This window comes from Amphibalanus amphitrite, unplaced genomic scaffold, assembly GCF_019059575.1.
Source record: "Amphibalanus amphitrite isolate SeventyFive unplaced genomic scaffold, NRLGWU_Aamphi_draft 000388F_arrow, whole genome shotgun sequence".
Taxonomy (NCBI): Eukaryota; Metazoa; Arthropoda; class Thecostraca; order Balanomorpha; family Balanidae; genus Amphibalanus; species Amphibalanus amphitrite.
Window position 1 is genome coordinate 206,813 of NW_024881882.1, and position 16,156 is coordinate 222,968.

At 46.9% G+C, this 16,156-nt stretch overlaps 1 protein-coding gene across 6 annotated transcripts in view; it reads right to left on the reverse strand.

Moving 5' to 3' along the window:
- Positions 1-16,156, reverse strand: part of LOC122390252 (glutamate synthase [NADH]-like) — a 111,026-nt gene that overhangs the window by 63,061 nt on the left and 31,809 nt on the right. For 4 of the 6 annotated variants that reach the window (XM_043382984.1, XM_043382987.1, XM_043382985.1 and 1 more), the window contains exons 3-7: positions 15,927-16,057; positions 7,027-7,153; positions 6,553-6,687; positions 3,205-3,348; positions 1,915-2,003 (exon numbers count right to left, since the gene is read on the reverse strand). In XM_043382984.1, coding sequence (XP_043238919.1) covers positions 1,915-2,003; positions 3,205-3,348; positions 6,553-6,687; positions 7,027-7,153; positions 15,927-16,057 — 626 coding nt within the window. Of the gene's footprint in view, positions 1-1,914; positions 2,004-3,204; positions 3,349-6,552; positions 6,688-7,026; positions 7,154-9,402; positions 9,424-9,490; positions 9,523-15,926; positions 16,058-16,156 lie in introns of those variants that run through there. The other 2 variants (XM_043382988.1, XM_043382990.1) reach the window with 2 other exon arrangements.

The window sequence follows — 16,156 nt, forward strand, 5'->3', positions numbered from 1 at the left end:
CGCTTCGCTCGCTCCGTCACTGGCGGATCCAGGGGGGGGCCACCGGGGCCATGGCCCCCCCCAAAAGCCTGAAAGGGGGGGCCAACATATCTTTTGGCCCCCCCCCAAAACGCTTGGAGAAAAATTAATGTGAGAAGGTTGCGTAGTAGATACCTACTAGAATCAGCAGCGTGATTCAATAGCGTAGAGAAAGTCAGGGGCGCGGGAACTACTTTCAGACTGGGGGAGCACACCATAATAGAGATCAACCTAGGGTCCCCCCAAATCTAGTTTTCTCACCGGTTTTAGGCCACTTATTTTTAATCCCTTGGCTTTTTCAACAAAAAAAAGAAACAGTTGCAAAAAAGGACGGTATTCCGTTTGAAAGTTGTGGGGGCACCGCCCCCACTGGCGGATTCAAGGGGGCCACCGGGGCCATGGGCCCAAAAAGCCTGAAAGAGGGGGCCAACATATCTTTTGGCCCCCCAAAACGCTCGAAGAAAAATTAATGTGAGAAGGTAGATACTTACTAGAATCAGCAGCGTGATTCAATAGCGTAGAGAAACCCAGGGGCGCGGGAACTACTTTTAGACGGGGGGGGGGGGGGGAGGTCACACCATGATAGAGATCAACCTAGGATCCCCCAAATATAGTTTTCTCGCCGGTTTTAGGCCACTTATTTTTCATCCCTTGGCTTTTTCAACAAAAAAAGAAAACATTTGCAAAAAGGAGCGGTATTCTGTCTGAAAGTTGTGGGGGCACCGCCCGCACGGCCCCAGAGTTGGGGGGGGGGGGGAAGCTGCCACCACTGCCCCCTCCCCCCGGTTCCCGCGCCTATGGAGAAACTACCGGGTTTACTAGCTTCCTTCATAAAGTGTCGTCATGTCTTATCGTCACCCGAGAAGGTCTTATTGCATAAATATCGATTGAGCTGTCAAGTTAACAAACTTGCTGTGGCAGCCTGACCTGACATGACCCGGCAACTTTTCATTCACGGAATATGTGCAATAAATTTTTTAGGAAAACTCACTGAGTTTTCGTTGAAAAAAAAACTTGTTTTGTTTCGTAATTGTACAAGAAGCATATGAGGGACCTTTTTGTCCCTTCCTGCGAAACGGTAAAAGACTTATTTCGGTCACAGCTCAGGCCAATCTCTATGGGTCAGTCGGGTCACTTATTTCTTAAAGGGTCCTTACGGCATCCAAGGACCAATTCCGGCTTTTGAGTGCGCCACATCAGCATTTGAGCTACGACAGATGTCGAAATCTGAATATATGTTACAGGCCGTATGAAAAATCGGTCCGTTTCCAAACGGCCTGGCCCAGTCAGGCCATATGAAACTACCTGAAAACACCGGCCGTTTGCAAACTATGACCTGAAATATCAGACCGTTTGAAAACGACCTAGTTAGACCGGCTCCGTAATAAAACCTACAAATTAACTAATGGTGTGAGAGGCAATTCCGTGAATAGCTCAATGGCTTGCTTAAATTGCATCATGTCTGTCACCTTCAGCTTCACTCAATGAGATATTTATTACGTAACGAGATAGGCCACTTCGGAGCATGACACGGTTACCGTTCTTTCCAAACTCTCTCAATACCCCCTGGCCAGCCAACAGAGAAGTTAGTGTATAGTGCTCCAGCTTGGGCTTGGCTGGCGCCTCAGACACTATATTGACTAATGCTGACAGAAAGCATTCTCGGCTGGGGCACTGTGGCGGGGGATCGCGACGGGCGCAGGTCAGGAGAGGTGCGCAGTTGTTGTCTTGGCAGCGGCAGCGACCGCGCTCAATATACGCTGATAACGACTGGTGACGCGGCGCGGTGTCGTACTCAATGGGCTCTACAGGCGCTATCCAAGGGATCGAAGGAAAGCAAGATGAGAATAGTATAATGCAATTTAGCAGAGGTTCAGTGGAGAACATCTAACTTACCTGAGCGGATGAGCTCTCTCCCAGCTGGGGAACGTGTTGGTTGAGAAGCGCGTGTGCACCAGGGCCAGGTAGGTATCATAGCGCGGGTCCTGCGGGCAGACGGTACCAGGTTAGAGAATGGCTTACGGCGTCCCCAGGCACGGCTGGCAGAGACTGACATGAGGGCATCGCGGATGGCGTACTGGGTTGAGCAAGGTTTACAGAACGCTGCTGTTTGTGCCGTATGTTTATGGCTGTGTACCATTGTGCAAGATTTGATCATAAACATATAAATTATGAAGGCAAATGCTTGAGTACATTTCCCAAGAATGTTTTCCGTTTGAGTAAGAAGTTGTTAGATGTTGCAACGTAATAAAACTGCTAGGCAGCGTTATTATACTATTTCACGCCATTCCTAAGCTGTTGGCAAGCCCGATGTGGTTCGTTTATAGTGAATTGCATGTGTGAGTACAAGGTGAATATGAATAAGCGTCAGCTTACAGGGCCCGCGCTCACTGTTAGGTCGGCGGCGGCGGCGGCGGCCAGGCTGCGTGCCTGCCGCCCTCAGCCCGCTTCCGCACCACACCTGCAAGAGCCGACACACCCGTGCCACCGGACGCGCTCTCTAGCTCTCTCTGTCTCTATCGCTCTCTCTCGGTCTCTCTCCGCGGGGGACATGGATCCCGACACGGCACGCCACCCAGACTGACCAAGGCTCCGCTCCCCAACGCTAATAAAGCACACCATTCCGACGCGACGCATCATGGTGATTCGCATCGTTCCTACCTTGCCCGGCATTTGCAGACTAATCCATTTATTAGCTCTGCTAAATTAAAAGCTTTTGCTTCTCCCACGTGCGACAAAAGTTAGACAAAAACCCAGACGACACAAGCAACTCAATTTGTGTGTGTGAAAAGGATGTCAACATCACACGCCGCGATAAAAAAGCAAGCGGGCGTCTTAGCGAGCATCTGTCTCGAATAGCCCCGTATGTTGCTACACTGCGGTGAAACTATGCGTTCTAAAAGCAATGTTAGACATAAATGATTGGACGAACACATCACATATTGACCACTTCAATCTCCCTCAGAGTTGTGACAAACAATAATAGCCGAAAAGCTAGGATTCAGTGATTCTGATGAAATCGAAATGTAGACAATTCATCGCATAACACTCGCCAATCTGAACAAAGCGCATGTCTAGTAAATTGGAACCCCATGAGCCCACCTATTCACCCTGTCAGTCACCGAAGCAGGACCCCACTCACCGTAGCGAGCTGTGCCGGTCGGACGGACGCCGGTGCTGGCTCACCTGGAGGTCAAGGAAGTAGGTCCAGACCTGCTGCGAGGTCAGCTGACCCTTGTACACGATCGTCGTGCTCGACAGAGAGATGATGTAGAAGCGCACTCCCGGCCGCGGCACGGCGTGCGTCGACCGCTTCCGCAGCACAAACACCTGAGGAGCGTACAGGTGAGATTTTTATCGGGCTATTGGCGCATCGGTGCGCCATTTCACCGATGAGGGTACAGGTTTCGCGGGTTTTAGCGGTAGGTTTTGCACCTAGAAAATTTAGTGTGCTTCAGGCTATATCTTCGTCGTCTTAAAGGGACCATCCCACCTTAACATTAGTTTTGAGTTGAGATAGCCAAGTTTGCGGCCAGGCTCAGAAACCACCATTTATCCTGGTCGCAACCCCCGCAGCTTTATGGTGTTCATGAAATTTCTTCCCTTTACTTGCAGGGTGGGACCAGCTTAGTCCCTATCTCTTAACCATTAGCGGTTTTTTGATGACGTCAGCAGTCATTTCAACGCCCGCCATTCCTTGAACCCGAGTTTTGCTGACCTTGAGCTCCCTTTTTTATCAACGTGAAATCCGTCGTCGGCGCTGAGAAAGCCTATTGCTTTTCATTTTAATTAGAATATTAGAAGATACCCACCACTGGAACTTGGACTGATATTATACCAAGGCCGAAGATGATCAAGCTGCCTGCTATATCTGGAGCTTGGTGTTCAACTTCAACATGGAATAAAAAACAAAATATCAAAGCAAACTGGATATGGTACTGCAAGTTAAAGTCCAAAGAAATTTGAAGAGCTGACAATTGACATTAATTCTTTTCCTGCAAGGTTTCCATATGGAGATCACAGTCACACCATGAAGAAATATTTTTGATGTTAACAGTTGAAAGGGGATTTATCTTCCAGTTTTGACGAAAGACGCTGCTGACTGTCTTTGGAAAAGGATGTCGGCATGAGGTGCAATTGTGCTTGTGAAGTGGTTATAACTGGTCTTTTCACAGTATTAAATTAAATGTGCCATTGCAGCCAAGTGTGTTATCATGTAAGGTAAAATCAAAACTACAATGTTGGTTTTACGAGCATTGAGAAGGCTGGTAGGTAACACCTGCCTGTGCTCGTAAATCATGCTGCCAGAGTATTCTAAATCAATTTTATCATACACTATTGTTGTCCAGAATGGTTGCACTATTGTTTGGTATCATTATTCCATGTAAATATGGTAGTGTAAAGTCCGACCAACATGTTACCAGATTTGAAGCTGTTACGTTACCTAAGTACCTGTTTTTTACTGGCGTGGTGAATGTCACCTGGATTTTGTTTTGAGGTGCAGACCTAGTAACTCTGACTACATGGGTTTGAAGCTATTATCTATTCTGTTTTTACTGGCCTGGTGAATGGCGACTGATGTTGTCCGTGGATGGCACTGAAACAAATTTTGAGTGTTTTGTACAGTGTTTTAATACAATGCTGAGGGCTGAAAGTTGTCTTGTTTAGAGTGGTGAAAGTTCAGGATATGCCAGCCACCATGGTGGGTCAGAGTTAAATGTGTTGCAGTCAGTTCGGCTTCGGCAAGCACACGGATGGGCATACGCATCAAGACCTGCTCTGCCATACTTTCAGCCAATTTTACCTAGGTAAGTCTTTTCTTTTTTCTGCCAAAAGCTATGACATTGTGAATTTCAGCACTGTGGCCTGTGTGTAGCTTTCAGGAGAGCAATTCTAAATAAAGCTCTGATAAAGTGCAAAATCAGCAATGCAGCCCTCTATTACATTTTCTACAACATCTTACTTGTTCCTTGCATGGAGAGAAAAATGCAATGTTATGAATTCGTTTATTCACATAATTTGACAAGCATGCAGTTACCTGCTACTATCACTGCACAAAACAGAGCAGAAAACATCAGTTGATCAAACACAAGACATAACAGAAGTTTACAACATAGGGCTGCCGAACCTGCTTCCTCCCACACAGTTGATGCCATTTCCTAGCCTGGCTTGATGTGAGCACTGAATAGCTGCTTTGTCTAATTACAGCTCACTACCATTCAACTTAAACTACTCTCTTTAAAGTAAGAGTGAGAGCGTTCAGTGTTCATAGCAGCTCGACAGACGACAGACAACAAACATCTTGACAAACCAGCCAGTATTTGATTTGGCTAATGATTTATGTGCTTGTTGTATCATGGCCAAACTACTTTAACAGCAATAATCCCTGTTTCATCTTGATCTTGCTTTTATTTCCATTTGAACTCAGATCTTGAAACAATCATCTGAAGTGATATCAGATACTGGCTTCTGTTTCTCTTGAAAGCAAGTTAAAACAACAATGATAAACTAAGGCAGGAGATGTGAGTTGTGGCAGTAGATTTTTGATTCAACATATGTCAACCTTATATTGCTTGAGACCTCTGGGAAAGACAAACAAATATTTATAGTTTTTTGATAGTTTGGATTCTTGGCTTGATTTAGCAGATCAGCTGTGAACCTTGACTTTGAAATCACATAAATGTCATGGTACCCGAACGAATCCTCGCATGACATTTCTTCGTAGCACAATTTTTCGTCCGCATTTCTTCGTCTACAAATCTTCGTCGGTGCATTTATTTGTCCCTCAATGCTTACTCTTGCATATATTTGCGTTGAAGAAGAAATGCGAGCCGATTTTCATATACCCTGGTGCGAGACAAAGTAATGCGATAGGTACGAATAAATGCCCTGACGAAGATTTGCAGACGAAGAATTGCGATACGAAGAAATGCCATAAGAATTGTCCTGGAACCCTTTATTGGCCATCATATATTGACCTTGATAAGATAAACGCATCATTCGCGCAATATTTGTCGCACTTTGATACCAAACTATTGCTTCCAAATGCCGACGTAAAGAAAACCTTTATGTGACGTCATAGAAACAGCGGATTTCCCAAAAAGTAAACAAAAATAAAAGTCTTATATCTCGAAAACGGGTGAATATTTTCCGGTAAAATTTGGTAGATGTTCATTTTCTCTCTTTGTGATTCACGCTACATCACTTTTATGCCAATTCATTAACTTTTTTGAAGGTGGGAGGGTCCCTTTAAGCTTTTAAGTGTTGAAAATGCGATCGACTTGTTGGTTCACAAGCCGGCCATGATCGTGTAAAATGGCTTCATCGTAGATCGATTAGTTCCTGAGATATAACCGGAAATGTCAAAGTGCAAAACCTACCGCTTAATCTCGCGAGAGCCGTACCACAACGATTCCGAAATATCTGAATAATTAAATGTAATATTTTGCACCTATCTTCTTGAATAATTCCCAAAACCTTTAAAGATTAATTAGGAAGGAAACCAATTTACCCTTCGTTACATCCGCGACTGACCTGCAGTTTGAACACGTCGTCGGGCATGTTGGCATCCAGCGGAGCCACGAACAGCTGCCTCATCAGCGGCTCGCCGCGCCGGGCCGTGGCGCCGATCCCGGAGTTGTCCACGGGAACGTTCCTCCAGCCCAGCACCTGACGAAGAAGAAGGACGGTCGGTCTGAGCGGAGAAGCCATAGGGGTGGGACATTTTAACGACATTCTAAGAGCCAGTGGAAGGGTTACAGCAATTAGTCTGCACAAGGAGCGTCAGACTTCGAGAATATGGACGTTTTTTTGCAGAATAAACAATGGAAGAAAAGAATCGGCTGATAAGCCGGGGGATGGAGATCATTTCGTAAATGTAGGCATGAATGTACAAAACCAGATAAGGCGAGCTACAAGCTAATTACGTATACGAGTATCAACATAAATGCAAAAGTTCATTAAAGACGGTTTTGAAATGGACCGAGAGCAGAGATCAAGGCGCCTCACCTTCAGTTTGCACTCCTTCGCGAACTCGTCGATGATGCCCTTGCACTCTTCCTCTCCCTTGTCGTTGACCATGCAGATGCCGGTGGCATAGCGGCCCAGCGGGGGTAGCTCGAAGCCCAGCTCATCCCTTCAGAACAAAATAAAAAAGGATGTAAATAGACAGTGTTTGAGCCAAAGGTTCGAAACGGCAGGTAAACGACATTGCTGTTTTTATTTCACCTTGTCCGTCGTGAATATGTACAGTGGATCTAGTAAGGATCTCCAGACGTTACTAGATGGCGTCGAGCCTCAGTCGAGTCCATGTCAAATTCAAGGGGAGGTCAGTACCGAGCTGGACCCGATGGGGAGGTGGGCGAGGGGGGGGGGGGGGCGGTTGGCGAGGTCACGGTGCGGGTGACCTGTCAAACAGCCCCGGCGCGGTGGGGCACTGCCGCGGGCAAATGACGCACTCCAGTGTTGTTCCATATCGCGGTGGTGGGCCGGGCCGGGGCGGCCGGTTAGCTTGGCTGCTTGGAGGAAAGGATAATGAGGCATGGGTTTGCTGTGGCCGGTTCATCTACTGTCAACTATGATGAACCCAAAGTAATGCAAATATGATGTTGGTAATGCAGCTGACAATGGAATGCTAGCGAATGTTCCGAGCGCCCGAAGGATTAAGATTATTTATGTCTCCTGAAATTTTCATTGAATATAATTCAAGCACTAGAAATATCGTATCGTTCGCCAATTTTTTGACCGGCTGGCGTTTCTTCCGTAGGCGCCCTTGGGCAAATAATTATCACGCAGGTGATTTATTTTTTGCTGGTAAGATTTAAGGTCAAATCAAGTCGCTGAGAGGAGACGAGGAAAAGCGGACGAATGCCACATTTTTGTGCATAAAGTCTCAATTAAAAAAAGCTTTAAGTTATTATACGTGTAAGCTAAAAAACAATAAGATAAGTTAATAAAAATATTTGACCCGAAATTGGCCTCTGTTTTCTCTGACCATGATTGCGTGTAAGACACAGGTCCAATTCCGGGTTCAACCCGACCCGACATGGTTCGGCTCCCCCTTTTTTAATATAAATTTGGCCCGAACCTATTGAATGAAAGGAATCATAAGGAAAGAGTCCCCGCTAAGCTGAGCTTGTTGCGTTGACCCTACCCTCTACCCTCCGATCAAGCAATTCCTGGTCTATGGCAGAATTCAGATTCCAGTGTTTAACGTGCGCACATAGCCGCGCACGGCCGATCCCCTCGCTGACTTCGCCTGGCAGCGGCCTGCCACCAACCACAACCATACCCGTCAGGAGCTCAAAAACGTCAAGCACACGTCGGGTTTCGAACCCGGACTTTTGCAACCGGGACGTGCGCTCTCACCACACGGAGTCCAACGCCCTGCTGTCCGAGCTACCGGGACGGACATTTACCTAGGGGCTTCGCCTCGTGACATTGACAGACGTCAGACACTTTGGCCGAACTATAGCCGTAGCACTGAGCAAGCTGCGCAGGGCGATAGGTGCTCGTAGCGTTTAGGTTGGGTAACCTGTGAAGTGTGAGCTGAACGCGATGTCGTGAGTTCGAGCCCCACTCCCGGGTCTGGTTTTATCTGGACACGAACCAAAACCTTTTCTTCTACTGCAACACAGACAAGCACGATGACATCTTTCGCCAATATCTTTCCCCAAAATCCTCTAAAAAAAAGTCAAGATTATCGCTATTAAATGTCTAGCTTAGTTTCATTTTTAAAGAAAATATTTTTGGTCATTTTTCTGGAGCCATTTTAACTCTTTCTTTTCGGATTCTTTTCGACCCGATAAACTCATCAACTGAACGTGCCAAATGAAAAATACCCAGCTCAAATAACATTTTAGAAAAGCCTAAGACTGTCATCATGCAACTATCGACTGAATAGTTGCATGCTTTTAATACGTCCTAGATTTCAATTATCATTTTTCAAGATTTTGGCTGGAACTGGCGCTGCCTCTCGCTTGTCCGTTTGTTTGAGATAATGATTCCCTTCAGTCGCATTCTTGCTGGTTCCACATGAACAGGATACCACCATACCGGAGTGAACGCACCCGCAACCATCATCCCCTCCCCTCAGCCTCGGCGCAGTGGCGGGCGGCCCTGGGTGGCCCACTCCCGGCGCTACGCACACCACATGCGCCGTGATACCGCGTCACTCCCCCACCCCCTCCCTCCTTCCCCACAATGACCGGTGTCCTCACTTCCCTCGATATTTGGACTCGCCCTACCCCGACCGTAGCGCCACGTGGTGGCTCTGGAGATCTTAAATAGACCCACTGTACACTCACGGGATAACGGTGGCAGGGAGGACCTGCAGACCTCTCGGTACACGGTGTCCGTAATGTCAGTAGGAATGGGGACAGTTACCTGCACATCTCTCGGTACATGGTGTCCAGAATGGGGACAGTTACCTGCACATCTCTCGGTACATGGTGTCCAGAATGGGGACAGTTACCTGCACATCTCTCGGTACATGGTGTCCGGAATGGCGGTAGGAATGAGCAGCTGCCGGACATTGGTCACGTGACCACATTTTCCGTTACAGCTGTCAATTTAGCAGCAGTTTGATTATCCAACTACAGTTTGATATTCAGGGTGCGCCGATTTCGCCCAAACTTGCCCCAGGGACCAAGTCTGACACGCTGAGCACGAATCTGGTGTCAGAAATCCGCTATTCTCAACCGATCACCCAAATTTACCGTTTTTGAGTTCGTCCATCTACAGATTGACAAACTCCAGGGGCCATCGATTTGGCCCAAAAATGGGTCTAGGGGACCAAGTCTGACACGCTGAGCACGAATCTGGTGTCAGAAATCCGCTATATTCTCGACCGATCACCCAAATTTACCGTTTTTGAGTTCGTCCATCTACAGATTGACAAACTCCAGGGGCCATCGATCTGGCCCAAAAATGGGTCTAGGGGACCAAGTGTGACACGCTGAGCACGAATCTGGTGTCAGAAATCCGCTATTCTCAACCGATCACCCAAATTTACCGTTTTTGAGTTCGTCCATCTGCAGATTGACAAAACTCCAGGGGCCATCGATTTCGCCCAAAAATGGGTCTAGGGGACCAAGTGTGACACGCTGAGCACGAATCTGGTGTCAGAAATCCGCTATTCTCAACCGATCACCCAAATTTACCGTTTTTGAGTTCGTCCATCTACAGATTGACAAACTCCAGGGGCCATCGATTTTGCCCAAAAACTAGTTTAGGGGACCAAGTCTGACACGCTGAGCACGAATCTGGTGTCAGAAATCCGCTATTCTCAACCGATCACCCAAATTTACCGTTTTTGAGTTCGTCCATCTGCAGATTGACAAACTCCAGGGGCCATCGATTTCGCCCAAAAATGGGTCTAGGGGACCAAGTGTTACACGCTGAGCACGAATCTGGTGTCAGAAATCCGCTTTCCTCAACCGATCACCCAAATTTACCGTTTTTGAGTTCGTCCATCTACAGATTGACAAACTACAGGGGCCATCGATTTGGCCCAAAAATGGGTCTAGGGCACCAAGTGTGACACGCTGAGCACGAATCTGGTGTCAGAAATCCTCTATTCTCAACTGATCACCCAAATTTACCGTTTTTGAGTTCGTCCATCTACAGATTGACAAACTCCAGGGGCCATCGATTTGGCCCAAAAATGGGTCTAGGGGATCAAATCTGACACGCTGAGCACGAATCTGGTGTCAGAAATCCGCTTTTCTCAACCGATCACCCAAATTTACCGTTTTTGAGTGCCAGCTGGAGTTTGTCAATCTGTAGATCAGGGGTCGGCAAATGGTGGGGTATGCCCCCTTTGGGGGTAATGGAGCCCTTTCGGTGGGGGTAATGAGGGATTCTGAGAAAGCCTATCTTTTTAGAGTTTGTAGCTCCAGTGATGGAGCCATCGTGACTGTTGCATCCCAGGGTTCAAAGGTTAGCCCAGGCCAAAGGCACAGCACACATTGATTAGATACCAATTTTCATGTACCTGCTCGCCTCACCATCTCACCCCTCCGTACAGTCGTACAAAAGCAGCTGCAACTTTTAACCATCGCCCGTCTGTTGGCGTTTCAACAGCCGCTAACGTAAGGGGGAGGAGTCGTCATCGGACCCCCGCGGCCTCTCGGACTCGGATATGGAGCTGTGCATAAAAAAGACGAGCGTGCTACCCGTGACAATAGGAAGCCGCTGCTGCCCATTTTTAAGGTCCTTGGTCATTCCGTCTCATTCAAGAGGGCAATGATAAGTGTCGAGAAAATCGGGACCCGCTATAACTTCTTGAAGTGAGATTTTATGGCTCAAGATGATCTCCAGAAAAAGCTCATAAGCCAACGGTCATTATGGGTCCAGAGGCCAGTTTTACCAACAGAAAAATAGCCGCCTGCCGGAATTTTTGACTAAAGATCGTTTCACATATGGAGCGTAAACGGTAAAGCCCTATCCGCTTACGAGCCCATCGTGTTTACGCTCCGCTCCGTATATGAAGCGGTCTTGAGGCAAAAATTCCGGCAGACGGTTATTTTTCTGTTGGTAAAACTGGTCTCAAGTCATGATATTTTCCGGGCTGGTGAATAAAAAAAAAATGATGGGCTCGAGGGTACAATTTGGTTGTGATCCAATGCCTTTTACGTGAGCTTTTAACGAAAAACCACCCGCCACCCCTATACGTACAAGGGTTAACCTTCCAGGCGGTGGGGGGGGGGGCATTTTTTGCCCCCCCCCTTTAGTTTTTTTCGATATATCTCGAGAACCGCTGCGCCGATCGTCACCAAACTTTCAGTACCCTCCCGGGAGTAGCTAGTGCACATGGTGACCAAAAATTTTCCAAAGGATATGATAGGTTGGCCGTTAATGACGTCAGAGTGACGTGAATTCTGCCATTTTCGACCAAAAAAAAAAAGGTTTCGCGGGGAGAGCTGTCAGGCCTACAGCTTTAGTGATACAGAAAAATGTTTCAGACATAAAAGGTGTGGAATCAAGAGGGCTACAAAACTGCTATTTCGATTTTTCGAATTTTTTGGATTTTGACCCCCCAAAAAATAGATTTTTAAATATAATAGCCGTAAATCCAACAAGTTTTTTGAATTTCAAAAAAAAAACGGAATATATGTGATAGTCCCTACCGCCTTCTATCTACATACCAAATTTTAGATCGATACCTCTTTTTTGGCCAAGTTATAGCGAAAAAATTGCTCAAAATTGATGACGTCAAATTTTCAAACTCAATTTTTAGCAATTCTAGACCTCATAGCGTAAAACAAAGACCACCATTAGACTCCCCGTGACGAGCTGCATCGAATCAATTCCCATTTTATGCAAAAATATCAACTTTGAAATTTGACCTTTTTTGACCTGACCTTGACCTGACCTCCACCAGAAAGTGACCTAAACCGTACCTGATGGTCTTATAACCAACACCATTGAGTTGGAAATGAAAAACTGGCCATAAAACATGCATCGCACAACGTTAGTAAAGTTGGGTTCATGTGGTGACCCTTGGTGACCTGACCTGTGACCTGACCTGGTATGACCAGTGACCTCTAATAGCAACATATGTACTAGACAACTGACGCCCTATCGCTGATTTTCGACAAAATGCGTTTTACTCGGTGTTACAGCGCTTTCCCTAGAAGCACTGTGAACGGCGAAACATTTTATCTTTGACCTGACCTGTGACGTCATCTGTGACCCCGAGGTCAATGAAATTTGGTTTCCTTTGACCAATTTGACAGGGCTATGGAACGCCGTTTGAATTTTCCGGATCCGTCCAGTAGTTTCGGAGATACGGGGGGGGGGCAAAAAAATGCCCCCTCCCTCCCACCGCGCGGAAGGTGGCTGGGAGGCCCACCGCCTGCCGGGTTAAATGGGATATAGCATAGGCGGCGGAACGAGGAGGGCACCGGGGCACCGTGCACCCTTTGATTTTTGCATTTTAACATTAGCCCTATGGGCGTTGCATGGAAAGAATGGGACCAAAAGTCGGCAGTGACCCCCCCCCCCTCCCCCCTTAATTGAAGGTGTTCCGCCGCTACTGGGATATAGGCATTAAATGTTTTGTGGAGGAAGTGTCATGTTTTAAATCTGATGCATTGGAAATGCACAAATACCCAGAGTTCCAGGACGGTATGGAATTTCAGTAAACTTGGTTGCGTCAGCAATGGGGTCTGGTAGGTGGGGGTAATGGCCCTGCCTGGCGCCCAAAAAGGGGGCACGACCCCGAATGACCTGCCGACCACTGCTGTAGATGGACGAACTCAAAAACGGTAAATTTGGGTGATCGGTTGAGAATAGCGGATTTCTGACACCAGATTCGTGCTCAGCGTGTCACACTTGGTCCCCTAGACTCGTTTTTGGGCAAAGTCGACGGCCCCTGGAGTTTGTCAATCTGTAGATGGACGAACTCAAAAACGGTAAATTAGGGTGATCGGTTGAGAAAAGCGGATTTCTGACACCAGATTCGTGCTCAGCGTGTCAGATTTGATCCCCTAGACCCATTTTTGGGCCAAATTGATGGCCCCTGGAGTTTGTCAATCTATAGATGGACGAACTCAAAAACGGTAAATTTGGGTGATCGGTTGAGAATAGCGGATTTCTGACACCAGATTCGTGCTCAGCGTGTCACACTTGGTGCCCTAGACCCATTTTTGGGCGAAATCGATGGCCCCTGGAGTTTATCAATCTGTAAATAGACGAACTCAAAAACGGTAAATTTGGGTGATCGGTTGAGAATAGCGGATTTCTGACACCAGATTCGTGCTCAGCGTGTCAGACTTGGTCCCCTAAACTAGTTTTTGGGCAAAATCGATGGCCCCTGGAGTTTGTCAATCTGTAGATGGACGAACTCAAAAACGGTAAATTTTGGTGATCGGTTGAGAATAGCGGATTTCTGACACCAGATTCGTGCTCAGCGTGTAACACTTGGTCCCCTAGACCCATTTTTGGGCGAAATTGATGGCCCCTGGAGTTTGTCAATCTGTAGATGGACGAACTCAAAAACGGTAAATTTGGGTGATCGGTTGAGAATAGCGGATTTCTGACACCAGATTCGTGCTCAGCGTGTCAGACTTGGTCCCTGGGGCAAGTTTGGGCGAAACCGACGCACCCTGAATATCAAACTGTAGTTGGATAATCAAAGTGCTGCTAAATTGACAGCAGTTTTCCGTTTGACCTTGAGTTGGCACCAGATTTTGTCGACATATGTGGCGCAGCTTATTTTACTGCATTATTTTAGATACTAAATATTTAGACGTGTGGTGGTAAATGATACCGGGCAAATAATATTGAATCATCGGTGGCATAGTTACCATTGAAACTTGAATAGCATCAATAAAATACAATTAAACTATTATTACTCTTCCATTGATTTTATTGTGTTTGGCAGGCATAGGTAGAAACCATGAAGAGCTGAGCCTGCAGATTGCAGTTGTTCTATTCTATAACTCTTAATAATGCATAAATCAAGGCTACTGAGGGTTGCAAATTTGTCTTTAATAACTTATCTTTAATAACTTATAACCTACCTTCATCTACCATATCTGTAAGAATCTTGCATCAATCATCACCAGACTTCTTAGTTTTTTACATATACCTACCGGCCGCGACAGTGGGCGGGTACGACTCCCTCGCCCTAATTGAGCTAGCCTCGCGGGAAAAACAAGCATGTGTGCCGTTACGGGACAGGGGACGCAGCGATTGATGCACGGTTCAAAAGTCTCAGGTCAACTGGTGGCCTCTGAGAGTCAGGTCAAGTGCCCCGAGGGCCAAAATACGATTTCGGGTTTTGAGAAATAGCTTTATAAAAAAAACGGCGCAGAGTCGCGATTTTAGTACCATCATGTTTGTCATGCTCCGGTGCGTCAAATGGTACACTTTTGATGGGTGGGGTCAACATAAGGTGTTCACATCGGGTCAAAGTCAGGTCAGAGGCACTCGGGTCACGAAGTTGGTCGGAGGAGGTTATATCGTATATCATTCGATTCGGTAGGTCCTCCCGAGTCTATTGGCGACTTTTCCGACTTGCCAGTTCAATTTTATCAGGAGTTATTGACGAAACAACTTGTGACCTTTGTGACGTCATAAATGACGTCACGCTAGGTTAAAGATGCAAAAGTGAAGCATTGGACATTGCAAGAATTGCATGAAATTGCGGTTCCATGTGCTTGAGCTAGGTTTAGATCATTCTCGGCGTCAAAATTACGGTTTCCATATGTTCCCCATTGACTTGTAATTGTGACGTCACGCGATCGGCCTGACCTCATGTGACCTCTAGGAGAAATCCGAGATATACAAGTTTTGAGACTTCTAGAGGATACTAGGTCCTGTAAGTATCATCTCGCTGTGACAGCTCCTCTGGCACCGAGGGCATTGCGAAGTTTCGGTATGTTGGGACTATTGCAGAAGTTCACGTGTGACGTCATAAGTCAGTGATCTGACCTGAGACGGAAATGCAATTGGTTTCCAAAGATGCGTATGGAAGCGAGGATAAAATGTGCCAAATAGCAGCCCTCTAGCTGTAAGGTGTTTTGAGCTATCGCCAAAAGTCGTGAGTGGAGCGCTACCGACTCCTCCGGTCAGCCGCCGGGGGTTAGGAGGCGTGCAGGGTATCGGAAAACCACCTGGTACTTAGCGAATTTTGCCGATAAAAATACGTTTCTTATGCCGACTTGTAGCTAAAAGACTACTGAATCTCAAACCAGTCGTATCCTTGCACTAAATGGCTTGGTTTAGACACGATAGGTCTGAAAAGAAAAGGTCCCATGTATTCTCTATGGGCGCCGCGAGGCCGTTGGCACCAGAGTTTCGGGAAGTGCCCTCGCCACAACCGCACGTGCAGATTTGGTCACGTGACCAAGCGCATTTGCCGCCACTGTATTTATATACACTGTGGGAATGAGGACAGTTACCTGCACATCTCTCGGTACATGGTGTCCGGAATGGCGGTGGTGATGCCGGACCCGTCGCCCGTGTCGTTGTCAGAGCCCGTGGCGCCACGGTGCACCATGCGACACGACAGCTTCTTGGCATCCTCCAGAATCTGAGACAGAAGACAAAATGAGAGCCTGGTTCGAAGCATGCATTCCGCTTCACAGTGTAGGTATTTCACTGATTTGTATATTCAATTCAGCTAAATTCA